Genomic DNA, 16,410 nt, shown 5'->3' on the forward strand with positions numbered 1-16,410 from the left:
TTGTCAAGGATTTCATTTTACTTGGATCCACAATCAACACCTGTGGAAGCAGCAGTCAAGAAATCAACCAACGCATTGCATTGGGCAAATCTGCGGCAAAAGACCTCTTTAAAGTGTTGAAAAGCAAAGAAGTTACTTTAAGGACTAAGGTGCACCTGACCCAAGCCATGGTATTTTTAATCTCCTCATATGTATGTGAAAGCTGGACAATGAATAAGGAAGACAGAAGAATCAATGCCTTTGAATTGTGGTGTTGGCGAAGAATATTGAATATACCATGGGCTGCCAAAAGAATGAACAAAACTGTCTTGGAAGAAGTACAGCCAGAATGCTCCTTAGAAGCAAGGATAGTGAGACTTCATCTCACATACTTTGGACTTGTTATCAGGAAGGATCAGTCCCTGGAAAAGGACATCATGCTTGGCAAAGCAGAGGGTCAGCGAAAAAGAGGAAGACCCTCAAAAAGATGAACTGACACATAGCTGCAACAATGGACTCAAGCATAGCAAAGACTGTGAGGACTGCGCAGGACCAGGCAGTGTTTCGTTCTGTTGTACGTAGGGTTGCTATGAGTTGGAACCGACTTGACGGCACCTAACAACAACAAACCGTACACTTTAGGTATAGATTGAAAATTTCAAAGGAGAGAATTTTAAAGGTAGATTTTTATTAGCATACTAGTAATTAATATTTGTAATTCATTAGGCTGTAAATTCTTTGTGGCAGAGAGTGTATCCTTTTTAATCTCCCACAGGAACAAAACTGATGTATGAATCAGTAGCTACTTATGAATGTTGATGGTTCTTTATAAATTACATTTATTTATATTACATTTATAAAAAGTATCTACATTGCATCCTGGACTACCTGTAAGTAAACGTCTATCTGGGTGAAATTTCTGGCAAAATTGAGGTTATTATCTGTAGTTCTCTGAATCTCAAATAGGTGACATTCCCTCAGGCATTCCTTCTTCATGTTTAAATCAAAATATGAAGAAGGAGGACCTAGAGGAAAAATCTAGGAGAGCCAAGACAATTATGCTACAACAGCTTTGAAATATTGTATATTTTAACACGTCAATAGTGAAATGACACTCTGATTAACGTGGGGCATAAAAGCATTTTTCTTAGGTACTTCTGGTCAGTAAGAATCACTTCATTATCTTCTCAAAAGTTAGTAATAAACCTTTCCAGGATTCTGGTCAGATTCCAATGGTACTAAAATGCAAATCAAAAGGGAACTGTCAGTGGCTTTATTTCACTCTGAAATGCAGTTTATAAAAATATAATTAAAGTTGTTTATAAACGAAAGTGTGACTACATTTTTCACTACATTTAAAATAGAACCCTTTCTTTTTTTCAGTATCAGTAATACTTTTTTACTATTTTCTTGGAACATGGTGAGCCCTTACAGTCTGTAATTTCAGATTTTTCTTTCTTCTAGAAAAAACATATTTTATGTTTACTTATAAAACTTTCTGAATAGTTCACAAAACTGTACTGAAAACCACTCAACGAAATATTATACAGAGATTCTAAATGATAGTTACAAAGAATACATCATCATGTACAAAAATAATGTGGCAGAGACTATTAACTGTCCTCCAATACCCATTCTCTCCCTCTTCCTTTAGTAACAGAACCCTAAATTTTAGTTGGACATATGGCTGTCTGGCTAACAATTATACTTTCCAATCTTCCTAGGTATAGTTTTGGTCAAGGAGCCCTGGTTGCACAGTTGTTAAGCACTCAGCTGCTAACTGAAAGGCTGGTGGTTCAAACCCCCCAGCTGCTCTACAGGAGAAAGATGTGGCAGTTTGCTTCCATAAAGATTGCCCTGGGAACCCCATAAGGCAGTTCTACCCCTCCTATAGGGTCTATGAGTCGGAATCCACTCAACGGCAGTGGGTATAGTTCTGCCAACGGGATCTGAGCAGAAGTGATCTGTGTTGTGTGTATCTTCGAGGTTGAGCCTTCTAAGAAAAGAAATGTGTTCTCTCCTTTCCTCTTCCCATTGGCTAAAATGCAGATGTGATGACTGGAGCTGGAGCACCTATCTTAGACCAGAGACACAAAAGCTGTGGGTTAAGGTTGGCAGAGGAACAAGACAGAAGGAAACTCAGACCCTGACAACTTCACGTACTTCATGCAGAAGAGGTGCCACAACAGCTAAAAGAGAAACAGAGAGTGAGAGAGATAAACTCTATTTTTAACAACAAAGCAATCACCTAGCTAATAAGTCAAAGGAATGTAACAGGATTCAAAGTTGGCTTTACAATATCACTACAGCTATGCTGAAAGTTCAAAATACTATAAACAGAAAATAAATTTACCAGTAACATCTGTACAGTTGTCATCTGAATCAGACTCTCCAGGATCAAATACTTGGATCCCCTGAGCCTGCAGCCTCTGAAGTTTGCTCTCCAGCTCTCGCTTGGCCCTCAGTAAGTCCTGAATTTCATTTTCCTTAGTCTCCCTAAAAATCTTTAAAAGGAAGAATTTTAATTTTGAAAACTTATTTTTAATAGTCAAAAAGTTATGTCATCAATTTTTAAAAATAATTTATTTTTGTTATTGCTGGGAATATACAAAGCAGAACATACACAAATTCAACAATTTCTACATGTACAATTCAGTGACATCGACTACACTCTTCAAGGTGTGCAGCCATTCTCACCCTCCTTTTTAGAATTGTTCTCCCCTCATTAACATAAACTCACTGCCCCCAAAGCTTCCTATTTACTCAGTTGCTGTTGTCAGTTTGATCCCCTACAGATAGTTCTTTAAAAGCCTAGCTCAGTATTAATTTGTACTTGCCTCCTTTCTAACTAAGAAGCCCTGGTGGCACAGTGGTTAAGCACTCAGCTGCTAACTGAAAAGTCAGCAGCTCAAACCCACCAGCCACTCTGTGGCAGAAAGATGTGGCAATCTGCTCCCACAAAGATTACAACCTAGAAAACCCTATGAAGCAGTTCTACTCTGTCCCATACAGTTGCTTTGAGTTGGAATCGACTCGACAGCGTTGGGTCTGCTCCTTTCTAGCTTACAGCTGTGTATTTAAGTAATTTTACAAGTCTGCTCTGACACGTAAGACCCTCACGTTTTTGACTGTTATCACATTCCCAGGATCCTACTCAGCTTAAAAAAAAAAAAAAAAAAACAGTTGCTGTCTAGTGGATTCTGACTTGTGAAAATCCCATGTGTTTCAGAGTAGAAATGCACTAGGTACCCTGGGGAAAAATAAAATTTCTAGAATTAAGTGGCAAAAAACCCCTACCCCCTTTATTCCTGCAAAATAAATGAAAATAATTAAGGGTATTAATTGCGCGTGTGATTTAAATAGGATAAAAGCAAACTGGGAGAACACTCCGGTAACTTTAACCAGATGGTGGTGGTCAGCTGTCAGTCATCACAGAGAATTTCCCATTACCCACTGTAATGGGCTGAATTGTGTCCCCCAAAAATATGTGTTACAGATCCTAACCGCTATACCTGTGCTGAAAGAGCCCTGGTGGAGCAGTGGTTAAAGTGGTCAGCTGCTAACCAAAAGGTCAGGGTTTGAACCCAGCAGCCACTCCACAGGAGAAAAATGTGGCAGTCTGCTCCCTTAAAGATTACAGCCTTGGACACCCTATGGGGCAGTTCTACTCTGTCCTATAGGGTTGCTGTGAGTCGGAATCCACTCCATGGCAGGGGGTTTGGTTTGGTTTTATACCTGTGGTTATAAACTCATTTGGGAATAGGGTTTCTCTGTTATATTAACGAGACAGGATTAGCGTAGGATGTCTTTTTTTTCCTCCCCTCTCTATTTTTTCTTTTTATTGTGCTTTAGTTGAAGGTTTACAGAGCAAATTAGTTTCCCATTAAATAGTTTATACACAAATTATTCTGTTACATTGGCTGTAATCCCCACAGTGTGTCAGTATTCTCCCTATTACCACCTGAGTTCCCCATTTCCATTCGTTTGGTTTTCCTGTCCCTTCCTGCCTTCTCATCTATGCTTTTGGGCAGATGTTGGTCTCATATAGATGACTGTCCTAAGCAGCACTTTCCTCACAGGTGTTATTGGTTATTTCATAGAACTATTTATAATTTGGCTGATAGATGATCTCCAGGAATGGCTTCAGTTCCAAGTTAGAAAGGTGTCTAAGAGTCAGAGTGTTGGGGAATCCTCCAGTCTCTCTCAGACCAGTAAATTTGGTCTTTTTTATGAATTTGAATTTTGTTCTACATTTTTTTCCCACTCTAACCAGGACCTTCTATTGTTATCCTGGTCAGAGCAGCCAGTAGTGGTAACCGGGCACCATCTAGTTCTTTTGGCCTCATGCTAGTGGTGGCTGTGGCTCCTGTGGTCCATTAGTCCTTTGGACTGTTTCCTTGAGTCTTTGGTTTTCTTCACTCTCCTTTGCTCCAGATGGAAAGAGACTAATAGTTGTATCTTAGATGGCCGCTTGCAAGCTTTTAAGACCCCAGATGCCACTCACCAAAGTAGGCTGCAGAACGCTGTCTTTATGAACTGTTATGTCGACTGTACGTTATCAATTTTTAAGGGAAAAATCTTTCAAGCATAAAACCAATATTAATTTGTTCCTTGATTTCCTCTTTTATAGGATGAATAATCCCAGTTCCTTTAATTCACTATTTCATAACTGGAACCCACTGGAATTCCAGGCAGGATGCGTGGCGGTGGTGTGTGACTGCACTCCACAGTGTTTAGCAAATTTTTCCCCTCCCACTAAATGCCAGTAATGCCTGCTCACAGAAAACATCCCTAAACATTTCTAAATGTCTCTTCCCCATCAGAAACATTTACCTTTTTTTCAAAATCCCCACTTAAATGTTCCCTTTTATACCTCTTCTTTGAAACTATCTCGAGTTTACTATGTTCGACTCAAGAATGTAAAAAGTACTCTAGTTCCTGTAAGTTTCACAAATCCTATACAATTTACTTCTATTTATTCTTCAGAGTGTCCCTGGGTGGTGCAAGAGGTTTGTACTGTACTACTAACCTAAACGTTGGCAGTTCAAATCCACCCAGTGGCACCATGGAAGAAAAGGACTGGTGATCTGCTTCTGTAAAGATTACAGCCAAGAAAACCCTATGAAGTAGTTCTACTCTGTAACACATGGGGTCTCCATGAGTTGGAATCAACTCGATGGCAACAGGTTAACAGGTTTATTCTTCACAGTATTAAATGAACTTTGGAAATATACTGTTTATTCTCGTCATTTTGGGGGTAAAACAGTAATTTACCTTGAATTGTCTTTTAACTTTATCTCTATCACGTTCAAATGTAGCTGCTCTCTCCATTGCTTGGTATTTTGCTTCTAAAGCACTTTCCTTTTCCCGAAGTATCTTCTGATAAGTTTTCTGAAGTGCCTGGAATAATTTACCTTGTTATTTTTTTTAACAAAAATAATATTCCTCCAAAATTTACATTATCTTGCATATATATTACATATGTCTTAGCATTCTCACCAATCTGTTTACTATTTTACCAGTTATCAAGAAGAGCATATTGTCATTTTATTCAAACACAGAATGAGAAAAATGCAAACACGCTTGAAGTATATGGCAAACGAAGACACTTCAACGTTAAGCTCTCAATGGAAGTTAATAACTTTTTCTCTGAAATACTGCATCAGTTATCAGTTAGCAGTGCTAATTTAAATATTCCCTATGCCTCCGTTTTTTGTGTCTTTAAGAGAACAAAAATCACAATTTGTACGGTTTAATTTGAGAGATAATTTATTCTGCAAGACAGTGTGTTTCTTGGTACCATGTCTTACTCATCTTGCTATTCTTAGAGCCCTTCAGTGTCGGGTACACTGCAGGCCTACAGTAAATGTTTGACTAAATTGAATTAAGATAAATATGTATGAGTTTTTTTTTTTTTTTTTTTAATGCCTAGATACATGAGAAAGAAACCAACTGAGTTACATGCAGGATCAGAATTGGAAACTCGTGTAACTGGGACTGTGACTTTGTCAACCCTTATTGCCCTCCTTGGAGCCCTGGTGGTGCAGTGGTTAAGAGCTTGGCTGCTAACCAAAAGGTCAGCAGTTCGAATCTACTAGCCACTCATTGGAAACTCTATGGGGCAGTTATAATCTGCCCTATAGGGTTGTTATGAGTCAGAATCGACTCAACGGCAACAGGTTTTTTTTTTTTTTTAACTGCCCTCCTTGGTCCAGCCTTCTTTTCTACCTGCCATCTCAAAGTCACCTCCAATTTACAGTGGGCATTGAGATGGCTGAGTCCCTTCTTTATGGCAGTGGCACAGACACATGAAATCAGGTATCCGAAAAGCACAAATCCAGTTCACACAAGCATGCGTATTAACACTGCCCAAGAGAAAAACTTGTAAGACAACAGACAGATCGCTAATAAGTACGTCCTCCCAGATAACAGTACTAATTACATCATAGCTAATGAGGAAGAAACAAAAAACCCTGACTAGAAGAACACCGAGATTAGAAGGATTTTCTTTTAAAAATCAGTCAGGGGATTTATTCAATTTCTACTGTGATGAGTCCAGGAACACTAGAAGTCTCTCCCATAGTAGAGAAAAGAGTAAACAAACCACACAACAACCCTCAGAAGGGCCCAAAACGATGGCACAAAGTCCGAGAACTTTACTTACAGAAAAGCAACCTCTTGCTTTATATAGTATTTTAATGGAGATCATGCAAGAATTGTTTTCTGAGTAAACGAATCAAATGGATTAAAGGGAATTTGACTACATCTTGGAAAGATTTTCAACCACAGTAGTTAAGATGGTGAAAATCAGGTGGCTTCATGAGCTCCCAGCAAAACTCATCTGAAGATCAATAAAGACATGAGCCCCACTTGGAGGCATGTAAAAAATTTGGGTAAAACTCCAAGGAAGAGTTTGTTGAGCTGCTTAAACAGATGTTCCCAAAGTCTTCTGTATGTGTGTGCCTAATGTGAATCTACTTTCCGGGGCTCATGGAAATTGCCATTCGCTGCTTCTGGAGACTTTCGGGTTAACGGCTTCAAGGTGTCTGAATAAATGAACCAGAAATAGGAAAGCGGGGGGATAGGAATTAAGGCATCAGTTTAAAACCCAAGAGAGTGAGACCCCAAATCTAAAATACGGAGGGAGCCCTGGTGGCTAAGAGTTCGGCTGCTAACCAAAAGGTCAGCAGTTCAAAATCCACCGACTGCTCCTTGGAAACCCTATGGGGCAGTTCTACTCTGTCCTATAGGGTCGCTATGAGTCGGAATCGAACTGGATGGCAAACGGTTTGGTTAGACTTCAAAGTGCCTTATTTATTTCACAGTATCCTTCCACTTTTTGGAGCCCTGGTGGCACAGAGGTTAAGAGCTAGGTTGCTAACCAAAAGATCAGCAGTTCGAATATACTAGCCGCTCTTTGGAAACCCTATAGGGCAGTTTTACTTTGTCCTACAGAGTCGCTGAGTCCGAACTGACTCGATGGCAACTTTTGGGTTTTTTTTTTTCCCTCCACCCAGCTTTCACAAGTACTTGTTTTGGAGAGGAGGAAGGCTGGACGGGGGCAGATCAGGCTTCCCCAATCTAGCTCGGCAGTGCTGCCATGTGGCTGCGCGGCCGTGGGCAGGCCGCCCCGGGCCTCAGTTTCCCCGGTGTCGCGGCGACCTGGCCTGGCGTTACCTGCAGCTCGGCCCGCAGCCGCTTGTTCTCCGTATCCAGCTTGGCCTCGCGGCGGCCCATGGACAACAGCTCCTGGTTCTTGCTGACCCGGAAGATCTCGTACTCCTTCTTCAGTCGCTCGTACTCGGCCGCCGCATACTCCAGCTCGGGCACCGACGAGCCAGTGGACTTGAAGCTGGCCCCCGGCAGCCCGCCGCCGCCTGCCCCGCGGGGCAGCGACCCCGGCCCGGACCCCGCCGCCGTCCCCGCGCCCCGGCGGAATGAGTTGCGCAGCAGGCGGGCCTTGGGCTTCACCTCCACCGGGATCTCGCAGGCCTCGCCGCCGCCCGCCCCGTACGTGTCCTCGATCACCTCCCCACCCGCGGGGCTCACAAGCGACGAGGCAGTCCCCATGGCGCCCAAGGCGGCCTCCGCTCGCCCGCCGGGGTTGGAGAATCGGGCTCGCGGGGCGGGGCTAGACGAGGTAGAGCGGGGCGGGGCGCGCGGGGCGGGACGAGACGGGACCGGGCGTGATGAGTCCAGCGGAGCAGTGCTGCAGCCCCGCTGGACTCGGAAGGGACAAGGCCGGGCCTAGCGGGCGCGCGGGCTCAGTGACTCTCCACTGCTTCTGTGAGGCCCGAGTCTTTCTGGCGGGCGCGCGCCTCCCCGAGAGCACAGGCCAGGAATCCCAGTTGCTGCACCTCCGCTGCTGCTGCTGTCACTGCCGCACCTGACCGGGCGCTCCCATCCAGAGGCCGGATCCCGGATATTGGAAATCTGAGGAATTTACTGAGTGCCTACTATGTGCCTTTCACTATGTGCCTCTCAGTATGCATGTGGCTACAATGACCAGCGAGACAGTACCAGCCACGAAAGAGCTTTTCAGCCTAGACTACCAGGGGCAATCCTTAGTCCAACAAGGTCAGGTATTTTGCCTTGTTGCAATGAGGAACACTGGAGACCGCACACCGTGGAGCATCTCATCAAATAAAGGAAAAGATAGAATTGTTATAGGATTTGGGGGAAGAGAGGGGTTTAAAAAACAAACAAGAACAACCCGTTGCGGTCTAGTCAATTCCAACTCACGGCGACCCCATCCGTATGATTTAGGTGACATGAAAAATTAAAAGAGATGGAGAGAGGTAGTGGACTGTGCTAGACTTAAGAGAGTAAGTCAGGGAAAGGGTAGGATGGCATCTTTTCTCTCACCCTGCGTTGTGTGCCTGTTGCCTGGGGTTTCTACTAACTTCCCCAGATTTGGAGTCCTGGAATAGAGGAGAGAGAAGGAAACAGGAAAGGTTTTATTTGATTGACGCTATTGTGAGCTGGACGTTGTGCTCTATGGACCCTTTCTTCCATAGACACTTTTGTAAATTCCTCAAAGATGTCCCCCCTCCCGCCCTCCATCACTGGTGATCTTTATTCTTCAATTCCTTTGACTAGGGCTACCAATTGCCCTGTGAAGTGGATTCCAACTCATGGCAACCGCGTGTGATAGAGTAGAACTGTGTTCTCAGTAGGGTTTTCTTTCTTTCCTTTTTATTGTAGTGAAAATACACACAACAAAACATTCACCAGTTCAGTTTCTACACGTATAATTCAGTGACATTGATTACATTCTTCATGTTGTGCAACCATCACATAGAATTTTCAATGGCTGATTTTTCAGAACTAGATCTCCAGGCCTTTCTTCTGCATTTTGTCTGGGTTTACTCAAACCTCCACCCTTTTGGTTAGCAGGCTAGCAAGTTGCACCACCCAGGGAGTCCTTGACTAAGGCTAGTATAGCTTTATTCCAGCTGTTGCTCACTCCTTCCTCAGCTATAAGGAATCCAGTGATGATTTAAGCATTCTCTCTGTTAATGCTTGTTCAGTCCTTCAGGGTCCCTTGGCGTAAAAAAAAAAAAAAAGAAAAAACAACAACAAACAAACCTTGTTGCTGTCAAGTCAGTTTCAACTCATCGCAACTCTATAGGACAGAGTAGAATTGCCCCATAGGCTTCCAAGGAGCAACTGGTGGACTCTTAACCACTGTGCCACCAGGGCTCTGGAACCCTTGGACAGTCCTAAAATAGTCCACGCTGGTTCACTTGCCTGTTGGGCCCACATCTAGTCCACAGGCGTTAAAGGTCAGATTTCCGGGGAAATAGACTCCAAGATATGGAGCCCTGGTGGTGCAGTGGTTAAAGCACTCAGCTGCTAACTGAAAGGTTGACCATTCAACCCATCAGCTGCTCTGTAGGAGAAAGATGTAGCACTCTGCTTCCATAAGATTTACAGCCTTGGAAAGACTGTATGGGGCAGTTCTACTCTGTCCTACAGGATCACTATGAGTCGGAATGGACTTGACGGCAGTGGGTTTGGTTTGGTTTTAGATGTGCAAGATGTTTATTGGGGGGTGCCCTTGGGTCAACACCTATGGAAAGGAAGGGAAAGAAGGAAGATTGGGCAGAGGGAGAAGTAGGCTGTGATGCAGTCTCAAGGGAAGCCTCAGCCAACCCTACAAGGAGTTAGGAAGCTGGGATGGGCCTTTGTACCCCCACATCAACCAGTCATTGGCTCTCTTCAGCAGATCCCTGTAAGGGCTGACAGCTAAGGGCTGTATGCTGGCGGTACATCCAGTTGCTGGGGGAACAAATCCTTCTGTTCTGAAGGGAGACCTGAGTGGTGCATCACAGCTTCCACCACTGTGGGAAATACATAGTCTTAGCCCACAAATAATTCTGGGAATGCAGGACAATTCTAGCTTGGAGACAAACTCTCCTTCACTACCGGCATCAAAGTGGCTAGTCATCCTTTCTCTGACCCATTAGATTTTTTTCAGGAAGGAGTCAGATAGCAGGCCTTTTTTTCTTCCAACGCCAGAGGATACATATTAAGTTCTTCAGGTACTCTCCTGGGATAAAGGGGAAACATTCTCACCAACTCAGTACCTCAAGAACTCCCTCCCTTTTAAAATTAGTTGCTGTCAAGTCGATTCCAACTGATGGCAACCCCATGTGTGTCAGAAGAACTGCACTCCCTAGGGTTTTCAATGGCTATGATCATTTGGAAGTAGATTGCCAGGCTTTTCTTCTGAGGTGCCTCTGGGTGGACTCAAACCACCAACATTTCAGTTAGTAGCAAAGTACTTAACTGTTTGCACCACCCAGGAACTCCCTTTTAGTATTATTATTTTTATACATACTTTTTTGGTGAAGGTTGACCCAGAGTTTAGGTTCCCATTCAATAATTTCTACACAAATTGTTCAGCGACAGTAGTTCATAACCTTTGTTGCACATTAGACTCACCTGGAGAACTGTGAAGAGTTTTGGGTGTTACTTTAGACCAATTAAATCAGAATCCCCGGGGATGGGGGTCTGGCCATCATTATTTTTTTCAAAGCTCCCCGGAGGGTTTTATTCAGTAGCCAAGGTTGAAAACCAATGGTTTAATCCTCTGCCTTTTCATTATTGCCAGCGTGTGTGCAGTTCCCCTTGGTATACATCTTGGCACGTGTTTGCAGTGCTATGATGCATGCAGCCAACATTCTGATAAGCCTTCCCTTTCATCACAGTTCAGCATAGTGAGTGCACATGTGGTTTTGATCATATCTATATTCCTGTGCTTCGATTTTAGAAATAGACATTGCATCACAAATGGTTATAATGTCCCTGGGAAAATTTAGGTAGGACATAAATGACCTATCTGATTGGAAATGCTACATCCAACAACAGTCTTTGAAGAGAAAAGAACCCTTCCGAGAAGGAAGGGATTCTAGTTCTCATTAAAATTGCCAACCTTCTCCCAGGCCATTTAGTCTTGCCCAGTTCTACCAAGTGAACTCTGATTTCTAAAGTCCCTTGCTACAGTCTATAAATTTGACTCTGATTTCAGGAAATAACAGTCAGGAACAACACAATCTGATTAAGCATGTGTGATTTAACATTTCCACCACTAGGGGTCAGGATAACTCAAGAAAAAAATTAATTTTTTTTTTTTTTTTTAGGGGGGAGGGCTGGTAATTTGTTTAAAAAAAAAAAAAAAAATGCTTCTTTCTCATTTGAAGATAAATACTGTAGAGAATTCAGTCCAGGGGTTTTTATAGTGATAATCTACATTGCTGAGTTCCTATCACAAGTAATAACATGACTCTGAGAATTAGTCATGGACAGACAAAAGCAAAGATTGACAAACTTTTTCTATAAAGGACCACATAGTAAATATTTCAGCCTTTGTAGGCCAGATGGTCTCTGTTGCAGCTACTCAACTCTGTCATTGTAGCATGAAACAGACGATACATAAACAAATGAGCATGATTGTGTTCCAATAAAACTTTATTTACAAAAATATGCAGCAGGTCAGATTTGGCTTGGGGGCTGTAGTTTGGTGACCCCTGAACTAGAGGGATAGTTCTCAAGCCTGACTGATTTTCAAAATTATGTGGGGAGCTTGTTAAATATTTACAGCCCTGGACTCCACATCAGATCTACTGAATCTAAATATCTGTGGGTGAGGCCCAGGCATCTGAATTTTTAAAAGTCTTCAAGTGATTCTGAAGCAAATGCCAGTTTAGGAACCATTGTTGTTAATTGCTACCAAGTCAGCCCCCAACTCATGGCAACCCCATGCACAACAGGATTGGGCCATTATGATCCATAAGGTTTTCATTGGTTAATTTTCAGAAGTAGATCACCAGACTTTTCTTCATTCTGTCTTAGTCAGGAAGCTCTGCTGAAACCTGTTAAGCATCACAATAACACAACAGCCTCCACTGACAGATGAGTGGTGGCTCTGATGAGGTGCATTGGCCAGGAACCAAACCTGGGTCTCCCACGTGGAAGATGATAATTCCACCTAAGTTAACTGCCCCTTTTAGGGAACTATAAGGGTCACTTTGGCATATTATAATATTTTCAGTATCTGAATAACTATCCATGGTGTAAAAGATATATATGTAAAACTTAGATTCAGATTATCTGTGTCAGTGCTCTCAGAGTGCATCAATGAAGGCCTCGTTCCTATGTAAACATTTGTATTAAGCCATTGGTCTAGGGGTTGTTTTTTACTGCAGCACAGCTAGCCTATACTGACTGATACAGGGGCATAGTGAATTTGAACAGGGAAGGAGAGGAGATTGAGGAAAACAGAAAAAGAGAGATCATAGAATGTTGTACAGTACACCTTCTCAAAATGCCCTAAATCTTCAATAAATTTACAGGCTTACAAAAAGCTTGCTGTGATTGGAATTTTTTTGCAGGAATTGGTGAAGCGGAGTTTAGTGCCTAGGTGGGTACAAGGGTGAAACAAAGGCAACACACACAGACACAATGGTCAGGGAAACTCAGTAAGAATATTTTAAATATGACATGTCTATTTCTCATGAAGTGTGTTCTCTAATGATAGGGTTGCTCCAGGCTATTTCACCTGGGGCTAAGTAGATTTATGAACTCACAGAAGACCATGCTTTTAAAAGAGCTGCAGTGGGTTTTGTTAAGAATATGATAAATATATATTTCTGTGCTCCTATATAATGCATACTGCATATTTTGGATGTTTGTTTAACAAATACAGCAGTTCCATATTTCTGGAGTAGAAGCAGCCTCTGGGAAGCAAGAAGCCATTTATTTCTTCCTTGCAGAGGAATGTCCCTTTATTTCTCAAGTTCGGGGCTGTTCCCCTCCATGCCTCCACCTCCACCTCAGATTCAGCTGTGAAGTTGGGTAGAACCTTAATTTCATCTATGGAATCACCTACCCAAATCTGGGAGCCAGTATCCACTTCAGGCTGTCATAGTGACTATCACTTCCTACCACACTCACAACCCTCATGCCAGGAAGCAGGTGAGGAGCCAGCTTTAACCAGTTCCTACAGAGTAGAAATGAAATCTTCTCTACTGCATCAATCTGAGAAAGGATGTGCCTTATTTGACTTATGTCAGCCACAGAAGAGAGAGTCAGTTGACATTTGTCATTACAAAGAGAAAAAAAAAAAAACCTATTCATAAGTAATATATGGATAAAAATGGGAAGTTTTAACTTTAAGAGCTTAAACATAGAGTTTACCTTTCAGGTCAGATTTAACCATGGCTACAAATTTTTGCTAATATTTCTAACAATACTGATGGGAGTTTTTAATACATGAGTTATTGCTCCAATTTGTAAATGAGTTGTGTTCCAAAGATTAATTTAAGAATCAGATCTTTAGTATTTGAATCATATTTTCTTAGGAAACAATGTTAAACGAGGTAGTTATTGGTTCAGCTTAGTTCACAGAATACTGTTTATGTCAAATGCAGAATAAAAACAATTCAAACACCATTGTAATGATGTATTAGATGTAAAAATGCTTTCTGCATATCAACTCAGATTATCTCAGAACACATCCATCCTTGAGTTATGAAATCTCGGATATCATCCCTGACAATCTAGGTTCCTTTACTCCTGCCCAGGGTCCCTGCCCTCCTGTGCTAGGCATTGTGAAAAAATCACCTATAGCCGCAGGTAGGTGGGCACATTCCATTGGTTTGAGACAGATGTGCCAACAGGGTAGGGGACCTGGAAGAGGCGACAGGGTACAAGTTATTGTATATTTTCCATTGCTTAGATTTTAACAAGATCTTGTTCAACTTATTTGACTTCTTGCACTTTAGTTTCCTCATTTGGAAATGGAAGTAATAGTAGTTCACTTCATAGCGGTTGTGAATAGCCAAATGAGTAAATTATAAGGGTTGGAATTCATTACATTTCATTCCTTAGGGATCCAGAAAACACACTACTCAATTTAGCTAAATTCTCTTCTCTTAGTGGGCATCCCCAAGAAAATTTTGACAAGCCTGACATGTATTTCATTCTCTGAAGACTGAGGGCTGTTTTGATTGACAGTCCAACAAGGCTCAGCCTCCTTGTGACATAGAAAAGACTGGCATGCCTGCATCCTTAAGTTCTAAAATTGGTGTCTCTTGACTGGTTTTGTGACTATTCTGTTTTGAACCACAGTCAAAATCATTCCACAGAGATGGTCTGTTTAGTTCTGAGGTCAAGAAGCAGGAAAAAACAGACTTTTTTTTAGCAGCATCTGAGATGTCTTCCACACATCAGGGTATCAGATGATGGCAGACTCACAAACCAAATTAAACCAAACTAAACCAAAATCTACAAAAAACACTACCATGAAAATGGAAGGAATGATTATTTTTCATGGTGCAGGTAGCAACCAAAATTAACTCAGATTTTAGTCTTGACAAAGCAATAATTGGTAGTACAAAATTACAGGGCTTAGTAAATTGGGAACAGTTGGCTTAATCACTTTTTATTGTAACTAATGGTTTCTCCATTCTTGTTAGAATCAGAGAGGCTTCCCAAAACTAAGTCCTCTACTTATCTTCCTATGTGTTTGAGTTTTGAGTGGCTCCATCCTCAACCGTGAAGTGAGTTGCCGTCTATGGACAAGTGATACTTGAATCAACGTCTCACCCTTGAACTTCTCCACTCTGTCCATTTTTGCTTTGCCCTCTATCATCTACACTTCTTCTGCTGTATAGTAGTTTACAACTCTGATTATGCCTGGTGAAGACCCACCCATCTTCTAAGTAGAAGAATAGCCACAGTCTTTCCATCTTGCACCATTTAATCATCAAGTCAGGGAATTAAGCCATATCTGTGACTTACGAACAGGGTCTCACCATCTCCATAATGCAGTTTACGCAAATTTACGTGATTCCTTGTCACTAGGAAGAGTTTCTGGAGTTTAGAGTTCCTTACCCTTTCCTTACCCTACATCTTAAGCAGGTTAATTTTGATCCTTGGTGGTTGCCCATAATTTCTTTTTAGGGTGGTTTAAAAATACCACCTAAAAAGAAACTTTAGATTAACTTAAAACCTATTCTTGCTTTTTCTCCTCTATTACTTAGAATTGTCCACTTTTCCTTTAGAGCATTTTCGATTTTTATATCATCTTTTCCATCTCTGTGCAGCTTTAAGAATCATGTCAAATGTTGCCCAGAATATTGGAACTGTCTTATCATCATAATACAGTTTCCAGCACTGGTCTTTTCCAGTCAACCCCTGAGTCTTTCCAAAGCTTTGGTATAGCGGAAGGAAAACAGAAGGGAGTTGAGACACACCAGGGCTTGAATCCCAGTTCTGGTATTTGCTAACAGTGTGACTTTTGTTAAGTGTTACATAACCTCTCTGAGCTTTTTTCTGTTAGTTTGTTTTGTTTTGTTTTCCTTAACTGTAAAATGGAATGGGTACAGAGTGGTTGTGAGAATTAAATGAGATAACACAGTATTGTCTGAACTTTACCTACCATGATTCCTAACAGGTACTTAGCCAATGTAGCTCCTTTCTCCCTCACCTCCCACCCTACCCCACACCCTTGCATCTGGGAACTAAATACAACCAATTTCTTGAAAGAGTTAAAGTTCAGACAGAAGTAAGTTCTGACATTGTATGCATGATTAATAAAAATCAACAAACATACGGTTTTCACTACCATGTGGTTCACTTACAGGAAAACCTCAGCTATGTGAAGTGCTACACACAACCCATATATGGAAAAGGAGAAGAGCAATGTCCATAAAGGTCTGTGCATTTTCCATGTACAAAATTCACCCAACTCTAGGCCTTCATGAAGTTCCTATGCACTGTTATGCTGGATATTGGCTTCCAAATTTATAGCAGGTTAGAAAAGGTTGGATACTAGATGCAGGAATGTTGGCTGTAGTGAAAACAGCTGTGGCCTGAACTCAAGGGAAGAAGCAGGAAAACTACAAAAATCAGACAAGAGAATTA

The 16,410-nt window shown here is 41.8% G+C and overlaps 1 protein-coding gene across 1 annotated transcript in view; it reads right to left on the reverse strand.

The window, feature by feature from the left end:
* NPHP3 (nephrocystin 3) overlaps positions 1-8,050 on the reverse strand; it is a 43,115-nt gene extending 35,065 nt beyond the window's left edge. Inside the window, exons 1-3 of the mRNA XM_004381405.2 lie at positions 7,657-8,050; positions 5,254-5,379; positions 2,333-2,483 (exon numbers count right to left, since the gene is read on the reverse strand). Of these exons, the coding sequence (XP_004381462.1) occupies positions 2,333-2,483; positions 5,254-5,379; positions 7,657-8,049 (670 nt within the window). The 5' untranslated portion in view covers position 8,050. The remainder of the gene's footprint in view (positions 1-2,332; positions 2,484-5,253; positions 5,380-7,656) is intronic.
* Between the last annotated feature and the right edge of the window lie 8,360 nt (positions 8,051-16,410).

Source organism: Trichechus manatus, unplaced genomic scaffold (assembly GCF_000243295.1).
Source record: "Trichechus manatus latirostris isolate Lorelei unplaced genomic scaffold, TriManLat1.0 scaffold00084, whole genome shotgun sequence".
In the NCBI taxonomy this organism is placed as follows: Eukaryota; Metazoa; Chordata; class Mammalia; order Sirenia; family Trichechidae; genus Trichechus; species Trichechus manatus.